At 53.6% G+C, this 23,786-nt stretch overlaps 10 protein-coding genes across 10 annotated transcripts; 5 read left to right on the top strand and 5 right to left on the bottom strand.

The window, feature by feature from the left end:
- Positions 1 to 419: 419 nt before the first annotated feature.
- On the top strand, positions 420 to 2,172 carry J4E93_006055 (uncharacterized protein; the record flags this gene model as incomplete). The annotated part of the gene is made up of 2 exons (XM_049343973.1): positions 420 to 423; positions 734 to 2,172. 2 exons carry the CDS (start codon positions 420 to 422, stop codon positions 2,170 to 2,172), a joined length of 1,443 nt encoding a protein of 480 aa, XP_049199206.1.
- A 381-nt stretch (positions 2,173 to 2,553) lies between these two features.
- J4E93_006056 (uncharacterized protein) lies at positions 2,554 to 3,002 on the top strand (the record flags this gene model as incomplete). The annotated part of the gene is made up of 2 exons (XM_049343974.1): positions 2,554 to 2,558; positions 2,585 to 3,002. 2 exons carry the CDS (start codon positions 2,554 to 2,556, stop codon positions 3,000 to 3,002), a joined length of 423 nt encoding a protein of 140 aa, XP_049199207.1.
- A 125-nt stretch (positions 3,003 to 3,127) lies between these two features.
- On the bottom strand, positions 3,128 to 3,983 carry J4E93_006057 (uncharacterized protein; the record flags this gene model as incomplete). Its single annotated transcript, XM_049343975.1, has 2 exons — positions 3,128 to 3,674; positions 3,976 to 3,983. 2 exons carry the CDS (start codon positions 3,981 to 3,983, stop codon positions 3,128 to 3,130), a joined length of 555 nt encoding a protein of 184 aa, XP_049199208.1.
- Positions 3,984 to 5,125: 1,142 nt separating this feature from the next.
- J4E93_006058 (uncharacterized protein) lies at positions 5,126 to 5,840 on the top strand (the record flags this gene model as incomplete). Its single annotated transcript, XM_049343976.1, has 4 exons — positions 5,126 to 5,141; positions 5,402 to 5,433; positions 5,504 to 5,662; positions 5,721 to 5,840. 4 exons carry the CDS (start codon positions 5,126 to 5,128, stop codon positions 5,838 to 5,840), a joined length of 327 nt encoding a protein of 108 aa, XP_049199209.1.
- Positions 5,841 to 6,956: 1,116 nt separating this feature from the next.
- J4E93_006059 (uncharacterized protein) lies at positions 6,957 to 8,385 on the top strand (the record flags this gene model as incomplete). The annotated part of the gene is made up of 3 exons (XM_049343977.1): positions 6,957 to 6,998; positions 7,099 to 7,317; positions 7,366 to 8,385. The coding sequence occupies 3 exons, from the start codon at positions 6,957 to 6,959 to the stop codon at positions 8,383 to 8,385; spliced, it is 1,281 nt and encodes a 426-aa protein (XP_049199210.1).
- A 770-nt stretch (positions 8,386 to 9,155) lies between these two features.
- J4E93_006060 (uncharacterized protein) lies at positions 9,156 to 9,938 on the bottom strand (the record flags this gene model as incomplete). Its single annotated transcript, XM_049343978.1, has 1 exon — positions 9,156 to 9,938. One exon carries the CDS (start codon positions 9,936 to 9,938, stop codon positions 9,156 to 9,158), a length of 783 nt encoding a protein of 260 aa, XP_049199211.1.
- A 623-nt stretch (positions 9,939 to 10,561) lies between these two features.
- On the bottom strand, positions 10,562 to 12,053 carry J4E93_006061 (uncharacterized protein; the record flags this gene model as incomplete). Its single annotated transcript, XM_049343979.1, has 3 exons — positions 10,562 to 11,185; positions 11,232 to 11,818; positions 11,870 to 12,053. 3 exons carry the CDS (start codon positions 12,051 to 12,053, stop codon positions 10,562 to 10,564), a joined length of 1,395 nt encoding a protein of 464 aa, XP_049199212.1.
- Positions 12,054 to 13,463: 1,410 nt separating this feature from the next.
- J4E93_006062 (uncharacterized protein) lies at positions 13,464 to 15,880 on the bottom strand (the record flags this gene model as incomplete). Its single annotated transcript, XM_049343980.1, has 2 exons — positions 13,464 to 14,212; positions 14,500 to 15,880. 2 exons carry the CDS (start codon positions 15,878 to 15,880, stop codon positions 13,464 to 13,466), a joined length of 2,130 nt encoding a protein of 709 aa, XP_049199213.1.
- A 1,930-nt stretch (positions 15,881 to 17,810) lies between these two features.
- J4E93_006063 (uncharacterized protein) lies at positions 17,811 to 18,720 on the top strand (the record flags this gene model as incomplete). The annotated part of the gene is made up of 2 exons (XM_049343981.1): positions 17,811 to 17,913; positions 17,984 to 18,720. 2 exons carry the CDS (start codon positions 17,811 to 17,813, stop codon positions 18,718 to 18,720), a joined length of 840 nt encoding a protein of 279 aa, XP_049199214.1.
- Positions 18,721 to 22,758: 4,038 nt separating this feature from the next.
- On the bottom strand, positions 22,759 to 23,642 carry ATP5 (ATP synthase F0 subcomplex subunit OSCP atp5; the record flags this gene model as incomplete). Its single annotated transcript, XM_049343982.1, has 3 exons — positions 22,759 to 22,965; positions 23,051 to 23,368; positions 23,469 to 23,642. 3 exons carry the CDS (start codon positions 23,640 to 23,642, stop codon positions 22,759 to 22,761), a joined length of 699 nt encoding a protein of 232 aa, XP_049199215.1.
- Between the last annotated feature and the right edge of the window lie 144 nt (positions 23,643 to 23,786).

Genomic DNA, 23,786 nt, shown 5'->3' on the forward strand with positions numbered 1-23,786 from the left:
TGGCTTGACTGGATTGAAAACCTTGCTCGGCATCTTGATATGCATTATGTACAAGTTCAAGAATTGTGCGGCATTTGGTGTTGCGGCGGTCCTGCTCAGCTGCGGGCTCTTCTGGTTCGGTGATTTCGGTATGGCCATTGTGAGCAAGAGTAGGATGGGGACGCCGTCAAAGCAAGTCGCGGCACTGTATTACACGTACTGGGTCGTTGAAAGGCTCCCGCTATTCACATTCTGAGGAGCATTTCGGAGGGAGAGTGAAAGGAAACCACACATGATGTACTTGTAGTTTTCGTCGGCATTCAGGATCCGTTCGGGTTGACCCAGCACTAGGTGCAACGCTACGTCGAAATTGGCTCGCTCTCCAGACTTTGGGATTTTGTGCCGCACTAGTACGCGACGGAGTGGTGACATCAACGAACATGCGTCAGTGCCTCCTGCCTCTTCACGCTATCTCGACAGCGAACGCTTCCGTCGCAGTTTCCTCGCAAGATCGATCGCGGGGCGATCGCGGCAAAAATGGAAGTGGATCCCCTCATACCCATGCGCGCTAAGGCCTCGGTATCATATGACGGACCATCTTCGCCGTACATCGTGTAATAATTATCTCTTGTCGAATATCTGAGTGTTTGACAGTGTCGACATCGTCCACCTGTGTTTCTCTATCATTCACTCAATTATGGCTATGCCAAATCTGTTCCAGAGGCGAACAGCCAACACTAAAGAGTACGTCCAGAAGCGGAAGACAATCGATGGCGCACACTAACCGCTATCAGCTGCTGGGGATATCGATTCGAATGGACGCCTGAACATCTTACACCGGAGCAAATGAAGCCTATGAAGTTTTCGTACGATGTACTAGCAGAGGAATGTCTTGATCGTTTGAACGCCATCTCGCCACCGCACAAGGGTGCTCTGCCAAGGAACGATAGCAACCGCGCCGCGCTATCATCAGTTCCGGGCACCGAAGAAGAGAAAAAAGAGCCATTGCCGGTACCCAAGAGGGATCTATACGCTTTACTGGAAGAAAATCACGACTCTGATCCTAAGCTTGCGGAACTGTGGCGCGAAGTGCATACGGTGCCGGATTGGGTGGATTGGGACCAGATCGCCAGAGGACAGGATGTGTTCTATCGCTATGGAGGACCCGCTTTGACAGGTCTCACTTTTCAGTCACTCTTAGGTGGCATGGGCGCTGCGCGGGTGGTGGAGACATTAGCGAGAACTGGAGGCTTCAGCACAAAGGTAGCAAGAGGCAGACTCTTTGAAACTACACAGCACATCCTCCAATGCACACGAACACTGGATGGACTTAAACCAGGTGGAGAAGGTTTCGCCTCATCGATACGCGTCCGCTTCCTACATGCCGCGGTCCGGCAGCGCATTATAAAACTCGCAAACGAACGCCCAAGCTACTTCAACGTGGAAGAATGGGGAATACCAATCAATGACCTGGACCAAATAGCCACAATCGGAACTTTCTCATCAACTCTGATCTATCTCAGCTTCCCCCGCCAAGGCATCTTCCTCCGCAAACAAGAAATCGACGACTACCTAGCCTTATGGCGCTACATCGGCTACTTAATGGGCACACCCGACGAGTGGCTATCCACCCCAACGAAAGCCAAAGCGATCATGGAATCGCTCCTCTACCACGAAGTCGACCCCTCCGAAATGTCTAAAACAATGGCCAACAACATCATTTATGCACTCAAAGAAGAGCCCCCGACCTTCTCATCGGCCGACATGCTAACCGCCAGCGCCCGCTGGCTAAATGGCAACGCGCTCTGCGACCGCCTCGGTTTAAAACGCGTTTCCGCATACTACTGGTCCCTCATGGCAGGCCAATGTCTCTTCTTCATCTTTTACTGCTACACATACCGCCTGTTTCCCAATGCAGATCGCAGGAGGATCGACCGCGCGAAAGAGATCTTCTGGACGCTGATAGTGAAGGCGAAGTGGGGGCTGGCGGGGACGGAAACATCGTTTGACTTCAAGTACGTGCCGCAGTATGATACGTTGACGCATTTGGGGAATATCGGGGAGAGAAAGAAAGTGGCGTTGAGCAATGAGATGAGGAATTTGAAGGCGTTGGGGATTGGAGTGGGGGTTTTGGCGGTGGGGACATTGGTTGCGGTTAAAATTGCGGTGCGCGTCGTTGGGAGACTGTGGTAGATGATCTTGTAGAGGGTTTGTATGATATTGATATGATGGGTTAAGGGCTCTGTTATTAGACTCGAGGTTCGACGAATATACCCAGGTGAAGGTACCGGTCACTTCCACCCTGTGTCACCCCATCATTCGCCTTTACTGCAGTAAGAGATTCGCTCACCCTTACGTTGTTGCGTAAAGTCACCGTCGTTGTACATGCACAGCCAAACCCCACTTGCCATAGCCCCATCAAATATAAGTTCGCGTCCTCGCCTCTATCTTCTGTCCTTGCCAACTTCGATCGCAATAACCACACAACTTCCGTGTGTGCTCACACTTGGCACAACCTAACACAAGCCAACACGAAAATGGCAAAACGCAAGTGTCCCCGAAATCCAGAACAAGATGGTGTATGCGGCTGCCCTTCGTTCTGGAGGTATCTGAACGCCAGTGCCGCGTCCAACAACAAGACCCCGTCTTCCCCAACCACCAAGTCTTCGTCCCCGACTCTTGTCATCATTGAGAGTGAGCGTGACGAAGACAAAAACTTGCATCAACGGAAGCGACAGAAACGCGAAGACAGTGTCATGACACAGAGTGGTGTGATCGGCCTCTCAGCGTCAGAGTCGCAGGCGTATATGGCCAGCAAGTATGTGGTCGGAGAGTCCGATAGGAAGATACAACATGTCATGGAGGCGGCACGGCGCGCGCAGAAGAGTCGCAGGATGGAGAAGGACAAAGCGAAACCGATCAGGCCGGTGCGGATTCTGGTCGACTATAGCTTACCTACTGGTGCTGAGAGGCTGGATTGGGACACAGATGAAGTTCGTCGGATGGTCGGCGAGATTGCTTGATAGAGGTTGTGGTGGATGAAATTGGACCACGGCGACGAGCATGGAAGATTCATGGAAAGGGAGCGGTAGCAAAGGTCATGAAACAACAATGCATATACATTCTAGTATGTGGGTATAGGTACTGCCTAGCGGAGATTTTGCGAAGAGCATGCAAGGATATGAGAGTCGTAAACGTTACGAATATCTTCAGTTGTCACCAGATGTACGGCTAGGTCAATGTCAGTAATTGATTCGCGGGTGGGGTGTGAGGCACTGACCTTGTTCTCGTAAGTCCAGAAAGTGCCACTGTGCTGTATGCCTTTGCTCTTGATCACTTCGATCATCTTCATCACTGACTCTTCTGGTGTGATTATGCCCTGGACTTCCCACGGTAGCTGAACGTTCGCCATGTCTGTTGCGACTTCTCCCGGGTGCATGCACAAGATGATGGTATCATCGTCTTTTCTCTTCAGCTCGGCGGCCATGTGCCTTACTGCCATGTTGAGTGCAGCTTTTGACGCAGCATATGCAGCGAACCCGTCCTCCATCTCCCGGAAATTACCTTGCGAGCCCGAATCGCTGGACATGAAGACGATGGTGCCGATTGGTATGTTTGTTTTCAGCAACTTCTGCGCTGTGATGATGGGCCCAATGGTGTTGGTGTGCAAATGGAAGGCGAACTCGTCGAAAGACCTAGAAAATGTCAATTTCCAGTACTTCAGCCACTTCAGATTGATTGTCGTTTATTGGAAATGCACGCTTTAGCCATAACCAGCAAGGCGTAACGGCAACGGTAAAGGAAGACTCACAGCTCAGTGGCCCTCTACTTCGGTTAGTGCGGCTCCCTTGCATGCTGTGGACAATGTCGGACTTACGTTTGGGTATCTTAGCACTCCTGCGTTTAGTACGACGTAGTCTATCTTCAGGTTCGGTATCATGGCCAGTTGCGCAACGAATTTCTGCGGATCGCCAGTTAGTTTCCCTCTGGGATGACAACGCCATCGTCAACAGCACACACCTCTATGCTTTGCTCTGACAATATGTCGCATGTGTACATTTGGCACCGGCCATGATCGCTCCCCGCTTGTCCCCACAGACCGCTGGCATGGCCGGCCCAAGGCTCCCGTACAGTAGCGATGATGCGCTCATTCTTAGTTAACAGCTGTCTCACGAACTCTAGCCCTATGCCTCTGCTGGCGCCGAGTATCAGCCATGTGGTAAAGTCCTCATCGGCGTATAGAATGCCCGGAATCTGGTCCATCCGGTCGGTCGAGGTGTGGCGGGGCACGATGATGTCAATCGTCGAGCTGGGGCTGAAGTGCGACTGACCAAGACTAGAAGGCTGTTTGCAAAGAGGGCAGAATAGTGTCGATCCTGGCCGGCGCTTGAAATAGTAATGTGCTGCTGTGCAGATAACAGAGAACGTTATTCATGACCCTGGCCCGTCATGTTAGGGAACCAGGTGCGTGGAGGTGCGCGGGTTAGTGGGCATGTCACATCGATTTGCGGACCCTTGTACAGGCTTCACATATCGAATTCGGGCCAGGGAAAGCAGGGAAGAAGCGTCCTGCAGGGCAACGAAATAGGCCAGACGCTGCTTATTCTACCACCGGAGGAAAGAAGAGCGAAATTCATCACGATGATTGACGGCAGTACAAGTGCTAAAAAGACTCGCAGCAGCCAGCGCAGCACTTGGTGACGGCATCATCCCACAAGCTTGATGCGAGATTGCCGAGTAAGTTGCGAGATAGTGTGAATCGCAATTGACGGCGTGGCGTGAAAGTACTCCGAGTAGCGACGGCAAGTTGGCTGAGGAACAGAGGCCTGATGCGGCGAGTGCACCGCCATTTGATCGCGATTCCTGTTTGCCATCCCGGACCGGTTCCACCCGAGCACTTTTTGCTACTGAGTTATACCTGTCGCCTGATTGGCTAGTCCCGTGACCCGTGCTCGCGTCAGGGCCCTGGGCCCGTCATTTCGTCGCGGCTAACGGCAAGATTCTTAAAACTCTCTCAAGCCTCTCAACTCCTACTTGGCCATCTTTCCTCTCACAACCTCGCAGTCACGACTAAAGTTACATTAACTTTCACCACTCCACCTCCACCAACACTCAATCTTACCCCAACCACCACCACATCTTCAAAATGGGTTTCGAGCAGGGTACGTTTTCTTGACACCGGTTAGACGTCATCGGCCGTCTGTCACTTTGTCGACCATCGTCTGCTACCCATTGGGTCTGCGCGCATACCAATATCCGACTCCTATGAGGACTCAATTATTCCCGGTGTACCGTCCGAATAATTGACAACTCATGAAGCGGTGAGCGCAAGGTGGCAGCTTTGCGACGAAGGGCGGACGGTGGCGGATTGTTTGGCTGGGCAAAGAAATTTGTCACCACATATAACTAACGCTTTCCACAGGCGATGCTAAGAAGGGTGCCAACCTCTTCAAGGTACGAACACACCGAGCCGGCATTAGCGCCATCGAACACGCCTCCCGAACGTAGTCTAACGAACCTCCAGACCCGCTGCGCTCAGTGCCACACCCTGAAGGAGGGCGAGGGCAACAAGATCGGCCCCAACCTACACGGTCTCTTCGGCCGCAAGTCCGGTCAGGTTGAGGGTTTCTCATACACCGACGCCAACAAGCAGAAGGGTGTCGAGTGGGGCAACGAGACTCTCGTATGTTATACCACAAGAAGACGCTTACTCGGTGGGCATGCATGCTAACGAAGCACAGTTCGAGTACCTCGAGAACCCCAAGAAGTACATTCCCGGAACCAAGATGGCTTTCGGTGGTCTCAAGAAGCCCAAGGACCGCAACGACTTGATCACCTTCCTCCAGAACGAGACCAAATAAGCGTATCATCTCTCGAACGTTTATACCATCCTATCGACACGCCATGACCTTTCTATAATACCTTTTCGACCCAAAAACTGTTTGGATTGTACCATCATCGATGATAGACGAACGACGGAGGCGGTGAGCGCAGTTAGACCGCAATACCCCTTCATGTAGATTATGTTAGGTGTATCATTTCAAGGCGCTTTTCGACTTTGGTGCGGCATAGAGCCTGTTTGGACGTAGTTGCACTTCGGAATACCAAATCTCCTCTACCGATCATTCAATGTGCTCATCATTTTCCGTGAACAAGTCGCCAACATCGTGCAATCTCCAGTGATTCCACTCGACTGACTTTCAAAGACGGCAGAATTGGTCAAAGCACCGGTTTCTTATCTCAGACTACAAACATCCAACTGGTGATGAGCCAATTGCATACATCGCAAATTTTCTGACACGTTGAGCGGCATTTCCACAAAATGTACAGACTAGAAGAATAGTCTAGTGCTAGCCTCTAGGGAGCGACTCACGCGAGCAGCGAGCACCTTGCATCCTCGGACCTGAGGAACATGCAGCCAGGAACATGCGCTCTACCGGTGCTTTCTCCGACAGCTAACCGAGGATCGTGTGGCTGGAGCTTATGGATGCTTGCGGAAGACTTGCAATGGCAACAACTCGTTTCGCTAGACAGCGTGGGTAGTAAAAGCAATAGAGAATCAAAAAAGTAGACACATGGTGTCTCGTCAGCTGCGGGATGCCAGCAGTCAAAGCGTGAGGCTTCGTGGCGCCTTTTCCACATCTTCTCCACGTGAAAGCAGGTCAAGTGTGGGGGAAGTGCAGGTGCTCGTCGCAGTGGTGTCATCGCCGGAAGACTCCGTGTACATCAGCCATCTAGTCTGTGTCATAGGGCACACGAGCACATGCGTCTCTCTTCCACTTCACTCTTCTCTTTCTTGAACCGCTTCCTAGCATCCAGACGCGCCGTTACCTCGGCCTGTAGCAGCGAGACCAATTAGCGTCATAGTGGGGCGGGAACTGTGCTTCGGGTAGCTCGACAGTGAACACCACCATCACCAGCACCACTTTGGCGAATACGCAGCGACAAAGGCCGTTTCGGCCTGTACAATTGGCATCATGTCGTGGAAACGGAGCGAGAGGCTGATGGACACCATCAAGGTGGGCGAGCCTGTCGCACAGTCGCGGTTGTAGCTAACATTTGGATAGCACTACAGCAACTTTCCAGCAACCGGTATGCAGCACGCATGTTCACTTACAGTATTCGTCTGACATACCACCAGGTGTCTCTTTACGGCAAATGGTGCAATTTGGAGAGAAGCCATCTACGGGAACCCTCTTCCGCGCGTCACAATTCCTTTCTGAAGAACTGCCCATACGGTTAGCCCACCGAGTGGAAGAGCTCAACGAACTCCCAGATGGCCTCAATGAGATGCCATCGATCCAAAGAGTGCGCGACTGGTATGCGCAGTCATTCGAAGTGTGTATTGCTAAGGTTCTCGCTGGAGCGCGTTGACTCATCTGACAGGAACTCGTCGAACTGCCCCGGCCGACCCTCTCGAGCGAGGTCAAAGAGCGACTCCTCAAACCAGCGAAGAAAGCCGGCGACAAGAACCTCATGAGCAAGCCAACGCAGAATCCCAGCATCAAAACGGGACAATACCGGTCCGCGCCGACGACGAACGGTAACGGTAACGGCAATGGCAACGGGAACGGCGGCACAATCACGAAAGAAGTCAAAGGCGCAAGCCGGAGATACTATGCCGCGGCAGACGATGGACAGGAATGGCCGCCAGAGCTGGGCGCATACAACACAAAGTTCGCAGACACATTGGAGAAGATCAAGAGGCGGCACGACAGCGTCGTTACGACGGTCGCACAGGGCATCCTCGAGTGGAAGCGCAAGAGGCAAAGGATGCAGATCGACCACAACATCCAAGCCTTCCTTGACCGTTTTTACATGTCGCGTATCGGTATCCGTATGCTCATCGGCCAGCACATCGCCCTCACAGACCAACGCTCGCGAAACGATCCCAACTACGTCGGTATAATCTGCACAAAGACCAATGTCCAAGAGCTGGCCCAGGAGGCTATTGAGAATGCGCGCTTCGTCTGTGAGGACCACTACGGACTATTTGATGCACCGAAGGTCCAGCTCGTATGCAACCCGGATATCAGCTTCATGTACGTGCCAGGACATTTGTCGCATATGCTCTTCGAGACTCTCAAGAACTCGCTGCGTGCTGTGGTGGAAAGACATGGACAGGACAAACAAGAGTTCCCTGTAACCAAGGTCATCGTTGCAGAGGGCAAGGAGGACATCACAATCAAGATCTCAGACGAAGGAGGCGGTATCCCGCGATCATCGATACCGCTCGTATGGACATACATGTACACGACCGTCGACCAAACACCGAGCCTGGACCCTGACTTCAACAAGAGTGATTTCAAAGCACCCATGGCTGGATTCGGCTACGGATTACCCATCTCAAGGTTATACGCGCGCTACTTTGGAGGAGATTTGAAGTTAATTTCCATGGAAGGGTAAGGCTCCCCACTCACACCCGAGGATAGTCTCGTCACTAACAAAATTGGTTATAGATACGGCACAGATGTCTACCTCCACCTCAACCGCCTCTCCTCCTCCTCAGAACCTCTGCAATAGCAATTACCCGTCATGAGGGGCGGATGGACGTCGAGCGAACTCATCCGGTCATCCCGAGGAATGGCGCAAGGTAACGGTTCGCGAAAATACAACCCTTTCCTGGCGAGCAAGGCAATGAAGCTGAAGCTGTCGGGTCAGGTCAGCAGAGAGATTAGTGAGAGGAGACAGGTGGGCGATGCAGCAGATATGTTTGCTGATAAGGCTAGTGGCGAGGATGGTAAGCCTTGGTGGAGGAATGTCGGTATGGAGGAGGGTATGTGAGATGTACGATTTTCGGTTTGGCAGACATCGTCCAGAGATGTGGTTGAAAGTTCGGGGGCAACAGATGGGCTTTGACATTGGCATTTTCCGCGACCTTTGGTGATAAGGTATCGATCGTTCTTTGGGTTCGGTCAGGCCTGGGCTAGCAAAGGCTTGGGCTGCAGCACCTAAGAAAGACACGGCGTTTGGCGAAGGCCATGTATGATCTTGGAACACAAATGAGAATAAGATGGAAGCAAGCAATAGTTACGCAACGCAAAATAGTAATGTTGTACGTCTTGCCACTGCAAATGTCCCTCATACGAACAAAACAAAAAATTGGGGTATAACGCGATCCGCCTTGAATCCAAAGTAACGCCAAAGAACCTTATCATCGACTCACAACCTTCCGTTCAAGTAGGTCCTTGTCCTGAACTAACTCTCTTCCTCATCTTCGCAATATCCCTCTCCTTACCCTTTCCACTCCTCGCCGGACTCCCACTGCCAGCCAAACCCTGCCCTTCTGCGGCTCCACTTCCAGTCCCTTGTACCTCCCACTCATCATTCCAATCCGCAGGCGGTTGTTCGAGACCGAGGACGATGTTACGGTAAAACGCGCGCGTTTGCGGTGCACTCTGCATCCACCCACGAATTAGCAACCAATCTCCTCTCCAACTTGTGTGATCATTCGCAGGACATACCTCATTCCTCACCCCCGCAATCCACATGAGCATCTCCTCGCTCTCCAATATACTAACCGCCTCATCCCTCTTCTGCCTCTCCTCCCACGCCCTTCCCTGCGCCTCATTAGAGAAAGAATTCCAATTCTTGCCCCGCGCCTGCAGACTCTTTCGTGTTTCTAGCGTGGTTTTACTGGGTGGAGCTTCCCCTTTACCAGCACTACTCCCTCCTGTTTGTGGCGCTTGCCCATGTAAGCGGTGCGCGCCGTGTCCACCGCTGCTGGAACCAATACCGTTGAGTGTATCGTAGTCTAATATGGTAGGGGGTCCAGTGAACTGGGCGTTGAAGGCGGCTTCTGATTCGATTTCGTCGTTGGTGATGGGTGCGTGGCCGCCGGTAGCGTGGGTGAACGAGGGCTGGTGCGCGTGGTGCTGGTTGTGGCTGTTTATGATTTGTTGCGCTTCGGCGATGAATTGGAGGTTTACGCCGCCGGGGTTGGGGGGTGGCCATGTCATGATCGCATCGCTGGGGCTGAGGCAAGAGCTCCGACGTTCGATGGAGACGTTCGCGGGAGAAGTAGGTTGTTGGGTTGCTGTGTATGCGCGGTGTTGAAGGAGCTTGGGGTTTGGGTGGGGTCGCGATGATGGTCAATGTCCGCGGGGGAGGCTGAGATGGGAAGGTGGCAGCGACGAGGCACTACCATCATGCTTCCCAAGACTGGTAGTACGTGCTTGTTTGTTAGTGCTTCGTGTGCTGCTGCGTCGCAGCTTTTCGTAAACCCGGAGCATTTTGGTAAATAGAGAACCGATCTGATATCGAATGGTTTTTGACATTGATATCTAGTAGCTACTGCTATGCTTAGAGACGTCGACTCCTTCCCATCTTGACCGTCGACCTTGGATATTGCCGTCTAGTGATCTGACCAAAACGCTGAAATGCCAATCTATGCCCAATGCTTAACACGCGCCGAGAGATCAAGTCCGACTTGATCGAAGCGCAAATCCCTGGTAACCTTCTTTGTCCGTCTATAGTGCCGAGCCAGACTTGCACTGGCCTAATTCGTTACGATTCTTCCAACATCCGCTCCCAGGGGAGCAGGCGCGCCGCAGATTTCCCCGGGAGCTGGATAGGAGTTAGGCTATGTGCCGCCATTTGCCTGCTGATGCTCAGCCTTGCTGCCCTTACCTCGCCAGGTGCTGACTGCCGGTATGTCGGCTTTCAGTCTCTCTTCCTGTGTTGAGTACGCCTTGGGCGTCAATTTTATCAACGTGTGTAGCGGGACCTCCATCCACGGGCTCTGCTCTTGTGGTACGTTCATGAAGTATGCGTAGATACACCTCAGGATGGCCTGGTGCGTAACGATCAAGATGTTCTCACTCCGCTCCAACTCCATGATAATGGGCTCCAAACGAATGACAACATCGCGATATGACTCTCCACCCAAGTAACGGTAGTTGTATTTGTCCTCGTCGCGTTGCTTGAAGTCTTCGGGGAACTTCTGTTCGATTTGAGCGTATGTGAGACCGTCGCAGACGCCGGAGTCGAGTTCGTCGAGCGCTTTCCATTCCAACTTCTCGAATGTGAGGAATCGTGCGGTTTGGATCGTTCGCTTCAAGGTTGAGGTCCAGACAGTGAGTTTGCGACCGTCGCCGACCGATTTTGCAACCAGACCGGGTAGCGCATGCGCGTAAGCATCTCCTCGCTCTGACAGGTTTGCGTCTCCTCCAATTTGACCCGTGAGGTTGTACTCGGATTCACCGTGCTGCCACGATTAGTTTTCATAGCACGGGTTGGCAACATATACTTACTCGTGATAACCAGATCGAGCGCGGCTTGATGTGGAGATTCATCAAGTAGTAGACGACCCTACTCTGGAGGTAGTCCTGGATCTGGTTAATGATGACTTGCTTGCCCACGTCGATGAGCTTGACGTATGTAAGATCGCGCTCGTCCTCGTCTATGGTCTGGTACACCTTCTCGTAGTTCCGGATACGGTTGCGGAAATCCGCTGCAGCTTCCTCGGGGTCTTGACCGACATAGTCTGGAGACGTCGTCTTTACTTCCAATATGTTGCTCATGATGAGGTCTTCGTCGTCGCACTTTGACTCAACGAATAGTGTCTCGATGTTCTCGGCAGCGCATCGCTCCTGTATCCACCTGCGTCGGCTCTTGGTAGAGTTTGTGGCGTCTAGTATCGCGATCAAGCCCCTGCCCTCAGAAAACCATTTGCACATGTCATTAACAGCTGCTTCGGCGGCTGCTTTCCGGAGGCGCTCTCCTTCTGGATTGGAGGTATCGAAGAACTCGGCGGAGGGGTTAGGGGTCGCAGTACGACGATACTGGCCAACGTTGAACGTCTTGGATTTGATCGATAACCAATGGAGGTAGCGAACCACTGCATTGCAACTCATTAGTGGTTAAACCAGACCATGCAGGGGAAACGTACCTTTTTGTGCAATCAAACTCTTGCCCCGCGCGGGCAAGCCTACCATGACGACGCATATCCGCGTGTCTTCGGCCTGTACACCAGCACCGTTAGTCTTTCTGCTTGGTCTTACAAAGTCGCCAGCGGGCACCGCGCGCATATTGGGCGCATAGAATCCATTGGAGTCGGCATTGGAGTCGGTCATTGTAGCGGCAAGTCCAGCTCCCTGAAATCCAGTGACGATGCGACTGGCGAAGCGAAGTAAAAGTTATATGGATCGGAAATCTAGCCGAAGGTATTCCGAGATGCAGCGAGAATGCGGCTTTTAATCAACGATGCAGCAAGGGCAGATGCTAGGCGGTCAACAGAAGGCTGTGGAGTCGCACGGCTGAAGCGTCTGTTAGGTGAAGCAATAAGTGTATGGACGTCGAGTGTCGTGTTGCAGGGTCGTAAGGTCGGCCCGGCAGTCAAGAAGCGAGAGGAGATGGATTGATTGACGATGATTCCCCCGCATTCGGTACGGCGTCCTTCTTTTCACAAGCCAGAGCAATAAGCGTTCGGATTGCGGCTCCAGGCTAGCGGGCGCAGTGGAGCAGATGTAACGGGTGATTCTCATTCGATAGCACGTGTGGCTGCAGTCCAATGTGTCCACATGTCCGGCAGTCGTGACAGCGCAAACAACGGTCGTCGTTGGCGCCTGCCCATGCGCATTCCTTGGTGCTTGCCCACAGCAATGGGCACCATCAGGACAGCTCCAAGACGCTCAGCCGTTGCCATGCTGCTGCGAGCTCTCCGGATCGTGTGCCATGATGCCGCCTGCTTCTGCGGTATGACGACAATGGCTCCAGCAGCATAGCTAGGGGGTCCAGAAACATGCCTGCCTAAAGCCGCCGATTGCCGGAAAGACGTGATGGATGGGAGCGAAATTTCTTTACATTGTCGTAGTCGCGCGCCAGTCGTCGTAAATCGGCAAAAAACAATGGTGCATCCTGGAGATCCTAGCAAGGAAAAAAGACTACTTACAGTCGATATGGAGTAAGTCCGGTGATGCATCGTTGACATCAGTCCTTGTACGCGTTGTGATGAGGGCGTCACGTAAGCTTTCGTCGTGGCGGGGCAGTGGGCTGCCAATGTACTGTATCGTGTACCTCGCGATCTGTCGCTTGGGCGTTGGAGGTTGAAGGATCAAATGCACACCACGCAAATGGGATAGACTGCTCTTGCTTAAGGTGCGTACACGCAAGCCCGGGGTACGTCCAGGCCGCTATCGCTCTGGTACTGCGGTGTGTGATCGCCGCGGGATTGGTTACCACTCTCCCCACGTGTGGCTGACCTGATAACAACGCATTGCAGCCATAGGCGTACCGTTGGAAAAGCACTCATCGACACAGATAGATAATGCGAAAAGTAAAAGTTTTCTTCATGTCGTGTGCAACACCTCATTACATCGTTTCCCAGAATTCGCCGACGCTATGTGCAATCCTACGCCAGAGTCAAGCTATAAAAGATGCGGGTATCTAGCAATGCTAAAATCATCCTGCGCTACAAATGCCATGCTAAATCGCTCTCCAGACGGCCGTTATATGTCATGGACCTTGATCCATCCAACTAAATCTCAAGCATGCAGTTTGGTCATGCCATTGACCCTGTGGGTGTTGTCGATACCCCTTTGCAAAGCAAGCAGAGTCGCGCTGGCATCCAATCGCCGCTTCAATGCTGCCGCTGTTCGTTCCTGTCCTCGGCTGCCGATGCCTTCTTCAACCCATCGAATCTTATTGATCATGAAGCTGAGACCCTCGTGAGCCTTGCTCTTCCTGCTCGAGATGCCATATTCGACCGAACCGGTGTACTCCTGAAGTTGCGGCAAGATGAGAATCTCAATCTGCAAGTCCATATCGGCGGGTGGTGTCACAGGGGCCGCTGGCACCTTTGTTAAAACGTCGGCAGCATCGGCTGGGTCGTTGGGCGCAGTGATGCGTGGGTCGAGCATAGTGACGTCGACAGTCTCATCCCATTCACCACGGATCCATCCAGAGTGGATCGCAGCAGCAATAGGATCTGAATCGTCCCGATACACGCGCGCACCCCAAAGATGCCTCTCTAACACGACGTGCTGGCGTTGTCGTGGCTTCAGGTAGTAACGCGGCACTCTGATAGTAAAGGTGCAATTGATGGGATTGACGTCGAAACGAGGCAGCCGTTGAGGTTTCGAGGCGTATCCGAACTGGTCATCTAGCGATGAGTTGGGCTTGGGCAGCTCTGTCTTTGCATCGTACAGCTGTGATCCAAGATGTTTGCGAGGGCGTTTCGCAGCGTCGTCAAGAACAGGCTGTACATCATGGACCTTGTTCAGGATCTTTGTTACTTGCTGCAACGGCTGAAGGTTAGGTCGAGGGGCGTGGTGGTGGTGATGATGGTGATGAGGGTTTCCTCCAATGTGGTGGTGGTGATGAACTGATTGGCCTGGGCCAGCTTGTGGTAGACTGGGGTGTCGCCCGTTAATGGTAGTTGAGGTTGGCTGGATCGACGTGTCTTCGTCAGGCTTGTGTTGGTGGTGGTGGTGATGGTGGTGACTATGCTGTTAGTACGCATCTTGTATGGCAATGAGGGAACTCACTGATGATGATGGTGCTTGTTCCGTTTGGTCCCACGCGCACCGGGTGTTCCTCTACCATCGGCATTCTCGATGTCGAAGATCCCCTCCTCATCCTTGACTCGCTTCGGCTTCCTTCCTTGCTGTGACCCAATTCTTCTCATCATTTCGCCGTTGTCCGATTCGAATGAGCCCTGGCCGTTCTGTGGCATGGGACTTCCCCGCGATGGGGTCGTCGATCCCAGCCCGCTGCCGAGACCGGAGAACATGCGCCCGAATTCGCTCTTGATTCCAGGATCTTTGCCAACGGACAAGGGCTGCGCCGAGGCACCTTGAACAGCCTGTGGAAGCGGAGACGCTCTGCCCGTTCGTCTGCTCGCCTCCAAACCAAAGCCAATGTGCGATTTCGAGTGTTGCATAGCCTCACCCATCCTGGAAGGCTGATCGTAGAGCGATCTTCCGCTGGAGGATAGAGAGCGTGCGAGTGGCTCGGTCCTCTGTCGGTCTAGGGAGTTGGGGTCGGAGGTGGGAGGAGCGTGGTACTGCTCGACTACGCGATGGCCCAACTGGTCTACACTGCGTCGCAACATATCCTCTGAACTTTGGGCGCCGTATCGGGGAGCGCCCAGCATGGATGGGGGGTACGGGCCATAGGTGCGATGCATCGGCGGAGGTTCCTCTGCGCGACTGTCGTGAGGAGGTTCATGGACAGTACCAGTGGGCGCTGATTGCCGCCACACACTGCGTGGAGGTTCGGATGAGCCAGAGATGTTGCGCTGCGCCTGAGGTGGACTGAAGCCAGACTGCGACACAGGGTGAACAGTCACGGGCCGATCCCTCTCAGAAGCATTGTGGTTTGTGCCTGCTAAGAGTTCTGCAGCATTGGGCCTTGCGTGATGCGACTCCCCCAGTGTGCGTCGCCGCTCCTCGTTTGGCCCATAAGCGTTGCGCCGGCCTGGAAATCCGTCGTACGAAGATCTGCCCTCTTGTTCGGTGTTTGCCAGAGGGCCCATCGGTTGGCTATTCGGTCGGGGTGGGACATTCCCGGCAGGCTGTCGAGCTGTATCTTGCGCATAGGGGCGGTGGCCGGCGAAGTTCATGGGCTTGTAGGGTTGTGTCGTTGGTGGCAGCGACTGGCGGCCCGGATCAGGCGAGCCATGGTTGCTGTAGGACTGTCTCGGTGAGCCGGCCGAGAAGGCATGACCTTCAGATGGTCGCGAGGTATTGCTGCCGTACATGTTGCGTTCTGGGGTGGGTTGACGGCGAAACAGAGGGAAATCCGATCGTGAACCAGCGGGCAGGCCACGTCGAGGCGAAGGTGGCTGCATGCTGTGGCCGTTGGGTACTGGGGCGTTGGTGGGAGGCGAAGGCTGAGATTGCGCTGTTTGGTTGAGTGCACCTGTGTCACCGCCGCCGCCGATAAGAGATGAGATGGACATGCTGCTTCCCGGGCGCAACGCCTGACCTAGACCAGGAAGCTCTCTGTTGGCGCCAAAGTTGGAGGTGTATTGTGGACGCTGCGACTGGGATGCATGGAGATGCTGCTGTGTGGGGGAGGATGGAGGAGGCATTTGGGGCCGCGCGAAGGATGGTGGAGGTGGAGGTTCGTGAGACGGGCCTGGAGGAGAGTTAGTTTGGGACAAAGCTTGACCATTGCTTTTGGGAGCGGGGCTGTACCATAGGGGTTCGGCGAACTGGCAGCGTTCAGCGACGAGGCGCGCGCAGCATCGAAGCTATAGGGCGCCGGGGCTGACGGGTTGTTGGAAGTGGACATTTGCGGTGGAGGGTGCGACTGGGAGTGATGAGTCTCGTAGTGTATCGGTCGCGCTAAAGACATGGATCAGCACAAGCTCGGACGGCGAGTCGCGACTTTTCGAAAGAGGTTTAGAGGCCCGCGGATCGTGCATTAGCTAGGAGCCACATCTGCGGAGTGCGCCATAGAATTCGCCAGACCCATGCCATCTCCACCGACAAATGGCGCGCACCGTTGAGCAACGCAGATGTTGGTGTGGCTCGGGATGGCATGGCGACACTAGTAAGGAAAGACTGCCTGCATTTGCCTGCGTCGATATGACGGCGACAGGCGGTGAAGTGCTTTTTCGCAATTGACGTGTCATGCAGCCATCCATGCAGGCAATGCCTTCCCACTACCGTCTCTTGCCTTCCTCGAGCACCAGACAGCCACGCGAGCGGTGCCACAGACTTGAGACATACAGGTCAAAATGCAGCCTGGATGGCTTGGGCACCTTTTGTGAACTGGTGAGAGCTACAAAAATTGTACACATCCATGTCCAGGCTACACAGACCCGCCGTCCTCAGTGCGTACTGCGCAGATGTGTTCTCCAAGACATTTGTGGAAATGGTAGCCCGTACCTGTATTTGACCAGCCACCCTGCCCTTGTCCCTCATTCTGGCCTTGCGGCGCATTATTACCAGCCGGTAGTCCTTGACTACTGCGTCGAACGTGTTGTGGTCCCGAAGGAAAGAATGGGTCGCGCCGGGGCATCGAGTACGGGTCGACGGCATACGGAGCGTGGAGTGGCTGTTGCGATTGTGGTTGTGAGGCGGGCGGGTGGCCTGGGTAGGCTTGCGTCGTCTGCGGGTGGTAGTTCATAGGGCGATCTGGTGGTCGTTGGTAGGGCGGCGGGCGGTCCATAGTCGGCTTGGGCTCATCGGAGAGGTGGTGAGGATGAAAGTGTCGCAAGTACGGGATAGCAGTATACACTCCCGCTCGCTAGCGTAGTATGGAGAGTACAATGGTCGTCGTCGTGTGGAGGGGTGCGGCCCAGAGCGAGCAGCAGTATTGCAGAAGAAAAGAAGCCTCGAGCATGCGAGGAAACGAGAAGGCGCAATGGGACCAAGCGTCACGATCCCTGTAGGTTTCTAGCGCAGCCCCGCATGCAGCGAAAGCGAGAGCCCGACTAGAGGGCAGGCACTGACGATGTGATAGGGCTGCTGCCCACAAAGCGCCTACACCACGCCCACAAGGCCACAAGACGTTTGCTCGACACAAAGCCCTCTGGCGCATGATGATGCGTATATCAGCGAGCCCCTGGCCATAGTTCGTCGTAGCCCCGCCCAGACTGCCCGCGCTGCGCACAAAAAGAAATACCCATGCTCGTCGGAACATGCGACGCCCGTTCCCATGCAGCCTGTTCCTGAATCGTTCCTTCCAGTTGACCGCCTCGCGCCAAGCCCGATCGGCAGGTGCACCCATCCATGTCCGAGTCCAGCCCAGCCATCAACACCGGCACGGCCAGCAGCTGCCCCTCGTCATCTGAGGCGCATGACACGTGCCCGTAGCTTTCACCCTCCAGCCTGCGATATGTGAAGCAACACCAACTTCTGCATCCTATGCCGCTCCTCCCCATGCCTGGCTCTCCCGCGTCTTCCTGGGCCGTCTACCGCGCGCGCCTCAAGGCTGTCTTCCATGGCGCCGACCCACGCGTGTGCGCCGCCTTCTGGTTGTTCGGTATGCATGCACCTGAACCCCCAAAGAGGGGCACCAACACTTTCCGGTCCACCGCGACTAACACGCCTAGGCCTCATCAACAACGTCCTCTACGTAATCATCCTCTCCGCGGCCCTCGACCTCGTCGGCCCAAATGTCCCCAAAGGCGTCGTGCTCCTCGCCGATGTCATTCCCTCGTTCCTGGCCAAATTGTGCGCCCCGTACTTCATCCACAAGATCCCCTACAATGTGCGCATCTTCATATTTTTCGGTCTCTCCGTATGCGGCATGCTCATCATCGCCCTCACGCCTCCACTGCAGGACTCGGGGACCATCGCCATCAAGATGTGCGGAGTGATGCTTGCCAGTCTGAGCAGTGGAGCTGGCGAACTGAGCTTCCTTGGCCTGACACATTACTACGGCCACTTTGCTCTGGCTTCCTGGGGCTCGGGCACGGGAGGCGCCGGCTTGATCGGTGCCGGAGCCTATGCCATTGCGACCAACACGCTCGGCATCACCCCTCGTACAAGTCTACTCGTCTTCTCCTTCCTGCCGCTGATCATGGTGCTGAGTTTCTTCGTCATCCTTCCGCTCGGCCCACTGCGCGCTGGCATCCAGAAACAAGGCGATTACGAAGCCATCGATGACCATGGGGACGACGACGAAGAGGACGTAGGCCAGGCGCAGGAACAAGACGACCTGTTGTCTTCCTCTATGCACTCGGCTTCAGGGCGCAGTTTCCCCTCTGTCACTAACACCGGTGCTAACAGTGCGCTGAGCAGCTTTCGCGCAAACCTCAACCGCGCGCGAGGCCTGTTCTTCCCATAGTAAGCCCGATCCTTAAACCTCATCCGCTCCAGACTAATTCATCACAGCATGCTGCCCCTCCTTCTTGTCTACATTGCCGAGTATACCATCAACCAAGGTGTCGCACCCACTCTGCTCTTCCCTCTCGAATCCTCTCCTTTCGACGAATACCGCTCCTTCTATAGCACCTATGGCGCCATCTACCAGGTCGGTGTCTTCATCTCGCGATCCTCCACGCCCTTCATACGCATACACCACCTTTACGTCCCGTCATTTCTTCAAGTCGCCAATCTCATTATCCTCACACTGCACGCCATGTTCAATTTTATCCCGAGCTATTACATCGTTTGTGTAATCATTTTCTGGGAAGGCTTATTAGGCGGGCTGGTCTATGTCAGCACCTTTGCCGAGATTACGGATAACGTGCCGAAAGAGGATAGGGAGTTCAGCCTGGGCGCGACTAGTGTGAGTGATTCTGGAGGTATCTGCATCGCTGGTTTCTTAGGCATGGCTGTTGAGGTGAGTCTGTGTCGCTGGCAAGTAAACCATGGCAGAAATTACTGCAAGCTGCAGTGAAGTTTAACCAAGTCGATTGCGCATCCTATGACTCTAGCTTTCGCGCCCCACCTTTAGAAACACTCTCGCTCTCGTTGGCGCGTTACGATACGTGAGCAATAATGACATATTGTCAGAAATAGACCCATGGTTTGCCTCTAGTTATCTAAAGTATATCTCCGTCTTGAACCTTTTGTCCTGAAAAGCCTACACATCCCCATCACAAGTTCCTACACAATATCACATCAGTCCTAATCTACTACATCATGTCGAGACAGTTCACAACAAAATCGGCTAAGACTCAGGGAGTCTTCTCAGCCCTCTCTTACGCTACGTCCGACACGGAGTGCGATACAGACTCCGAGACGCCTTTCGACTCCGACGACGACTCCTCCTCCGACGAGCTAAGGCAACAAGAAAAAGTCCTACCACAATACCACATCATCGGCATACTAGTAAAATGGCAACCCGATAAAGACTACATCGCCTCCTATCCCGCACAAATCGTAAGTCGCCCTCCCAGTCGCCAGACTATGGTCGAGCTTTGCTAACGCCTACTCACTAGATCGGAACCACGGTCATGGATGAGGGTATCGAGGTCAACCCAATCGTCTACGGCTGGGGTGATGTAGCGAACTTGCGCCGCGAAGTGAGGGGCAGGTCAGGCAAAGAAGCCCGGGAGAAGTTACTGGTCAACCCTGTTAGTATTTTTGACGGGTTGGGGCCGTGGGAGAAGGAGTGGGATGATATGTGTGGATGTGAGGGAAGTGAAGATTGTTCGCGGATCGATGATGGGGATGAGGATGAGAATGTGGGGTCGGAAATCATCATGGAAGATGTAGGCAGCTTTGCCGGGGGCACTGTCTGCGATGAGGATGACGAGGATGGCGACTCTGTCATGGATGTTGACGAGAAGGTGGGCGTCGAGCCTTGTGTTGGCATGGAGTATGTTTGGCAGGCTTAAGTTGGTCGGTTGGTCATTGGAGGGAGGTTAGGCTTCAGTTTTCACACACGTACATTCGAATTCAAATAATTCCACCCAAAGTGTTTCATCGCTATGTCCATATTTCTGCCATGCTGACTATGGCGATCCCATGCGCAATCCCATGACGCCGTTCGCCTGATTTTCCACTCCTTAGCGACATCGTGATACACGTCACGAGCTGATCCACTTTTCCTCTCCAAAACCATGGTCCCTCCATTCGTCTGCCTACACGTGAGCCTATGAGTGAACTACAGTTAGCAATATGATAGTACGGAGTCATGTTAGAGACACGTACAGTAAATATGTGGCATGCGTTCCAAGGTTTCTTTCTATCTCTCAAATATTCTTTTTGGTGCCCATCTTCTACACCATCTCAAACTCATACCCTTAGCTGGACTGCAACGAACAAACTTTACCTTCAATCAGTATACCTTCAAATCAGCAACTATGAATATGCCCGCGCAACGATCGCACAACCCAAAGACCTGGCATATCGCCACTCTAGCACCAGGTTTCGATGACCCTCGTCTCCGTTTCCCCATTCTCATTGTAAGTATACTCCTTTCTACCCTAAGCAACCGCAACATGAAAGAGTGATCAACTAATAAGTAAAATTAGGCTACCAACGATACCAGCAGCAAAACTCTTATCTCCTCCCAAAGCGAGCTAGATACCCTGCTCAAGACACACTATGGGGATGCTGCATTCGACATACCTACCACAACCTCTTCATCACCACCACGAAACGACAGTGTAGTAGACCTATCCACTTCAAACGATAAATCCCCATCAAATCCCCTCACAGACGACTACCTGACGCCGTTATCCTCCCATTTCATCGACGGGGAACTAGTATGCACAGGCGGTCTTGCGATCGAACATTCAGAGTCCCCAGACTCTTCGGATTCCGAAGACTACGCAAACTGGCTGAAAAGGGAAGAGACTGAAGTAGTGTATGGAGGCGACGGGCGTTCTTTCACTGTGAAACTGGGTGCGAGGAGGTGGAGGAGGCAGAATCGGGTGAAGAAGGCTGTGTCCAGCCTGAGGAAGAGGTTGCTGTTTTTTGGTGCAGTTTGATACCCTTTTCTTGCTATTCGTTGTTTTCGAGCAGTGCGATATTATACCCAATCAAATTAGATCGATTACTCGAAAATAGGATGGTGCACCTACTGAGGTCCTTGGTTGGATGTGCTTCGCCGCTGTATTCCCAAGTGGCTGCACTGCGCTGTGGTGGTGAACCATAGTTGAGATAACCTCAACCATGTATGGCCAGAATCGAGACAGGAATTCACTGCGAACATCATATATGAGCCATGAAGAACTCTGCGTACTTTCTCTTCATTCCCAGAACATACCATTCACCGCACGCATTCACGATCAACCAAGCACTCTGCAATGTCTTCAACCACAGCTACGATGTCGCCAGATACGACTACAACGTCAGCGTCCACACTAGAGTTACCTTACCAACGAACACTCTACATCCACGAGATCGAAGCGACGCCCATTTCGCTTATGAAATTCCCTCTGACAATTGTAAGTACACCGTGACCTTGCGTATATTATCCAACCGCTTCAGAAACAGTATTTGACGTTGCAACTGATGAAGGATGCTAACTTCCCGCAGATCGAGCCCGACTACGAAGTCCCCGGAAAGGAAACCACCGAAGAGGTACATACCCTAGAACGCCTCACCGAGCTACTAAAAAAGTATTATGCCTTCCTGGCCAAAACTTTGTATACTAAGCAAGGGTGGGTTTTCCGAGCTGTTGAACAGCCGCAATGTCCCTGGATGGTGGAAACTGGTATGCCAATGGCAAGCGACAATTTGGTGGTACCACAGCCACCCGAAGCTGCCGCGTGGGCTGCGGCCAATGGAGATGAGCCGTGTGTGCTACCGAGCATACGCGTGCGTTTTCCAGGACTCTTCGACTCGAAGAAAGTTGATTACTTCGACTCGAAGAAAGTTGATTACTTCAACTCAGAAAGTTGGTTACTTCAACTCAGAAAGCAAGGTGTGAAGAGGCCAGCGTTTGAGTGAGCGTCTTGGGGTTTCGTATGGTAGGTGGAGGTCACCTCATACAAGGGAAAAACTGGACAGGTCTACAGACTACATTACGATGAGTACATGCAAAGTGGGTGTGTTAACATCGATGTAGACCCCAGGGTGTTCACTTTTTCTCTAGGTCGACGTGGGGGCTGTGCCAGTGTGATGGCGTATTGTAGCGCGGTCTGTAGCTGGTATTCGTCGGTTCTGGACAGGTTGAAACGGTATCCGGTGAGCTGACAGAGCACGCTCATTGCTACACATATTAGAGGGCCACGAGGGCGATAGTTTACTGTCTTCTGTATAATATCAGCTGCTCCAATGTATTTCTTAACAAATCCAAGCTCAAGTCATCAGTCGGTCATGGCGCGTCGCCAGGTGGTAGACGGTAGTTAATTGCTCTTTTCCAAGACTCATCTAGAATACACATGCCTACCCCTCACATCCATCGCCATGCGCTCTCGCTCTATATTTACAAAGTATCCTTGAGGAGCTTGTTCATCTTGGCCATCTTTGCGGCGACGGACTTGTCGATGGTGCGGTCGGCGATCTCGACGATGAGTCCACCGCGGATCTCGGGGTTAACCTTGGGGACGACCTTGAGGGTCTGGCCGTTGGCGACGTATTGCGAGTTCTTGATGGCGTTCTCGAGGCGGCTGATGGTCTTGTTGTCAAGGGGCTGCACGTTGTCAGTTCTGAATTCCAGCAGTTCCCTTTTTTATCCCTGGGCTCTGTTCTCCCATCCCATCTCAGGATCAACGTACCGCAGCGCTGGTGACGGTCAGCTCGACCTCACCACGGTGCGCACCCATGAGCACACCGAACTTCTCTACGACACCCTGTAGTACGCCCAATCGGTTGTTCTCAGCGAGTGTGCTGAGGAAGTTCTTGACAATGCCGTCCTTGTCGGCGCCGCCAATGTGCTTCTGGAGCTCCTGGACAATCTGCTGCTTGTCCGAGACGGAGAGCGAGGGGGCGTGGAGGATCTGGGTAAGCTTGGCGTCCTTCTGGAAAACGCCCTGGAGAGCCTGGAGAGACTTTGCGGTGGGGTCGAGGGCGTTGGTCTTGGAGGCCGCGGTGTACTGCCACAATTGTTAGCCAAGCTCTTGTTCCCCAGCCATTGGCCCGTTTTCCATCCTCGTATCATCGCGAGTATGCCAATTGGAGTCGTGGGAATCGTACCAGAGCGCTCGCGTAGGTTCCGTCGACGCCAAAGAGGGCAACCGGGGGCTTGTTGGCAGAGCCAGTCGGGGCGGCGGCGGCAGCGTAGCTTCGGGTGGCAGCGTAGCGGGCGGCCATTGGGGCGCGGGGCGCACCCGCCCGGAAAGCGGTGCTGAAGGCACGAGCGGCAGACATGGTGGGTAGAGGGGAGATGGATTGCGGGATGGGGCTGCGTTCGGAGCGCGGGTGCAGTTGAGGATGCTGCGATGAGGTTTCTGAGCCCGGCTCGGCACTCGCTGAGACTAGCACCGATTGGGTCGCGGGACCTGAAATGTCACC

The sequence above is a fragment of the Alternaria ventricosa genome (genome assembly GCF_023758065.1).
Source record: "Alternaria ventricosa strain BMP 2768 chromosome Unknown scaffold_9, whole genome shotgun sequence".
Lineage (NCBI taxonomy): Eukaryota > Fungi > Ascomycota > Dothideomycetes > Pleosporales > Pleosporaceae > Alternaria > Alternaria ventricosa.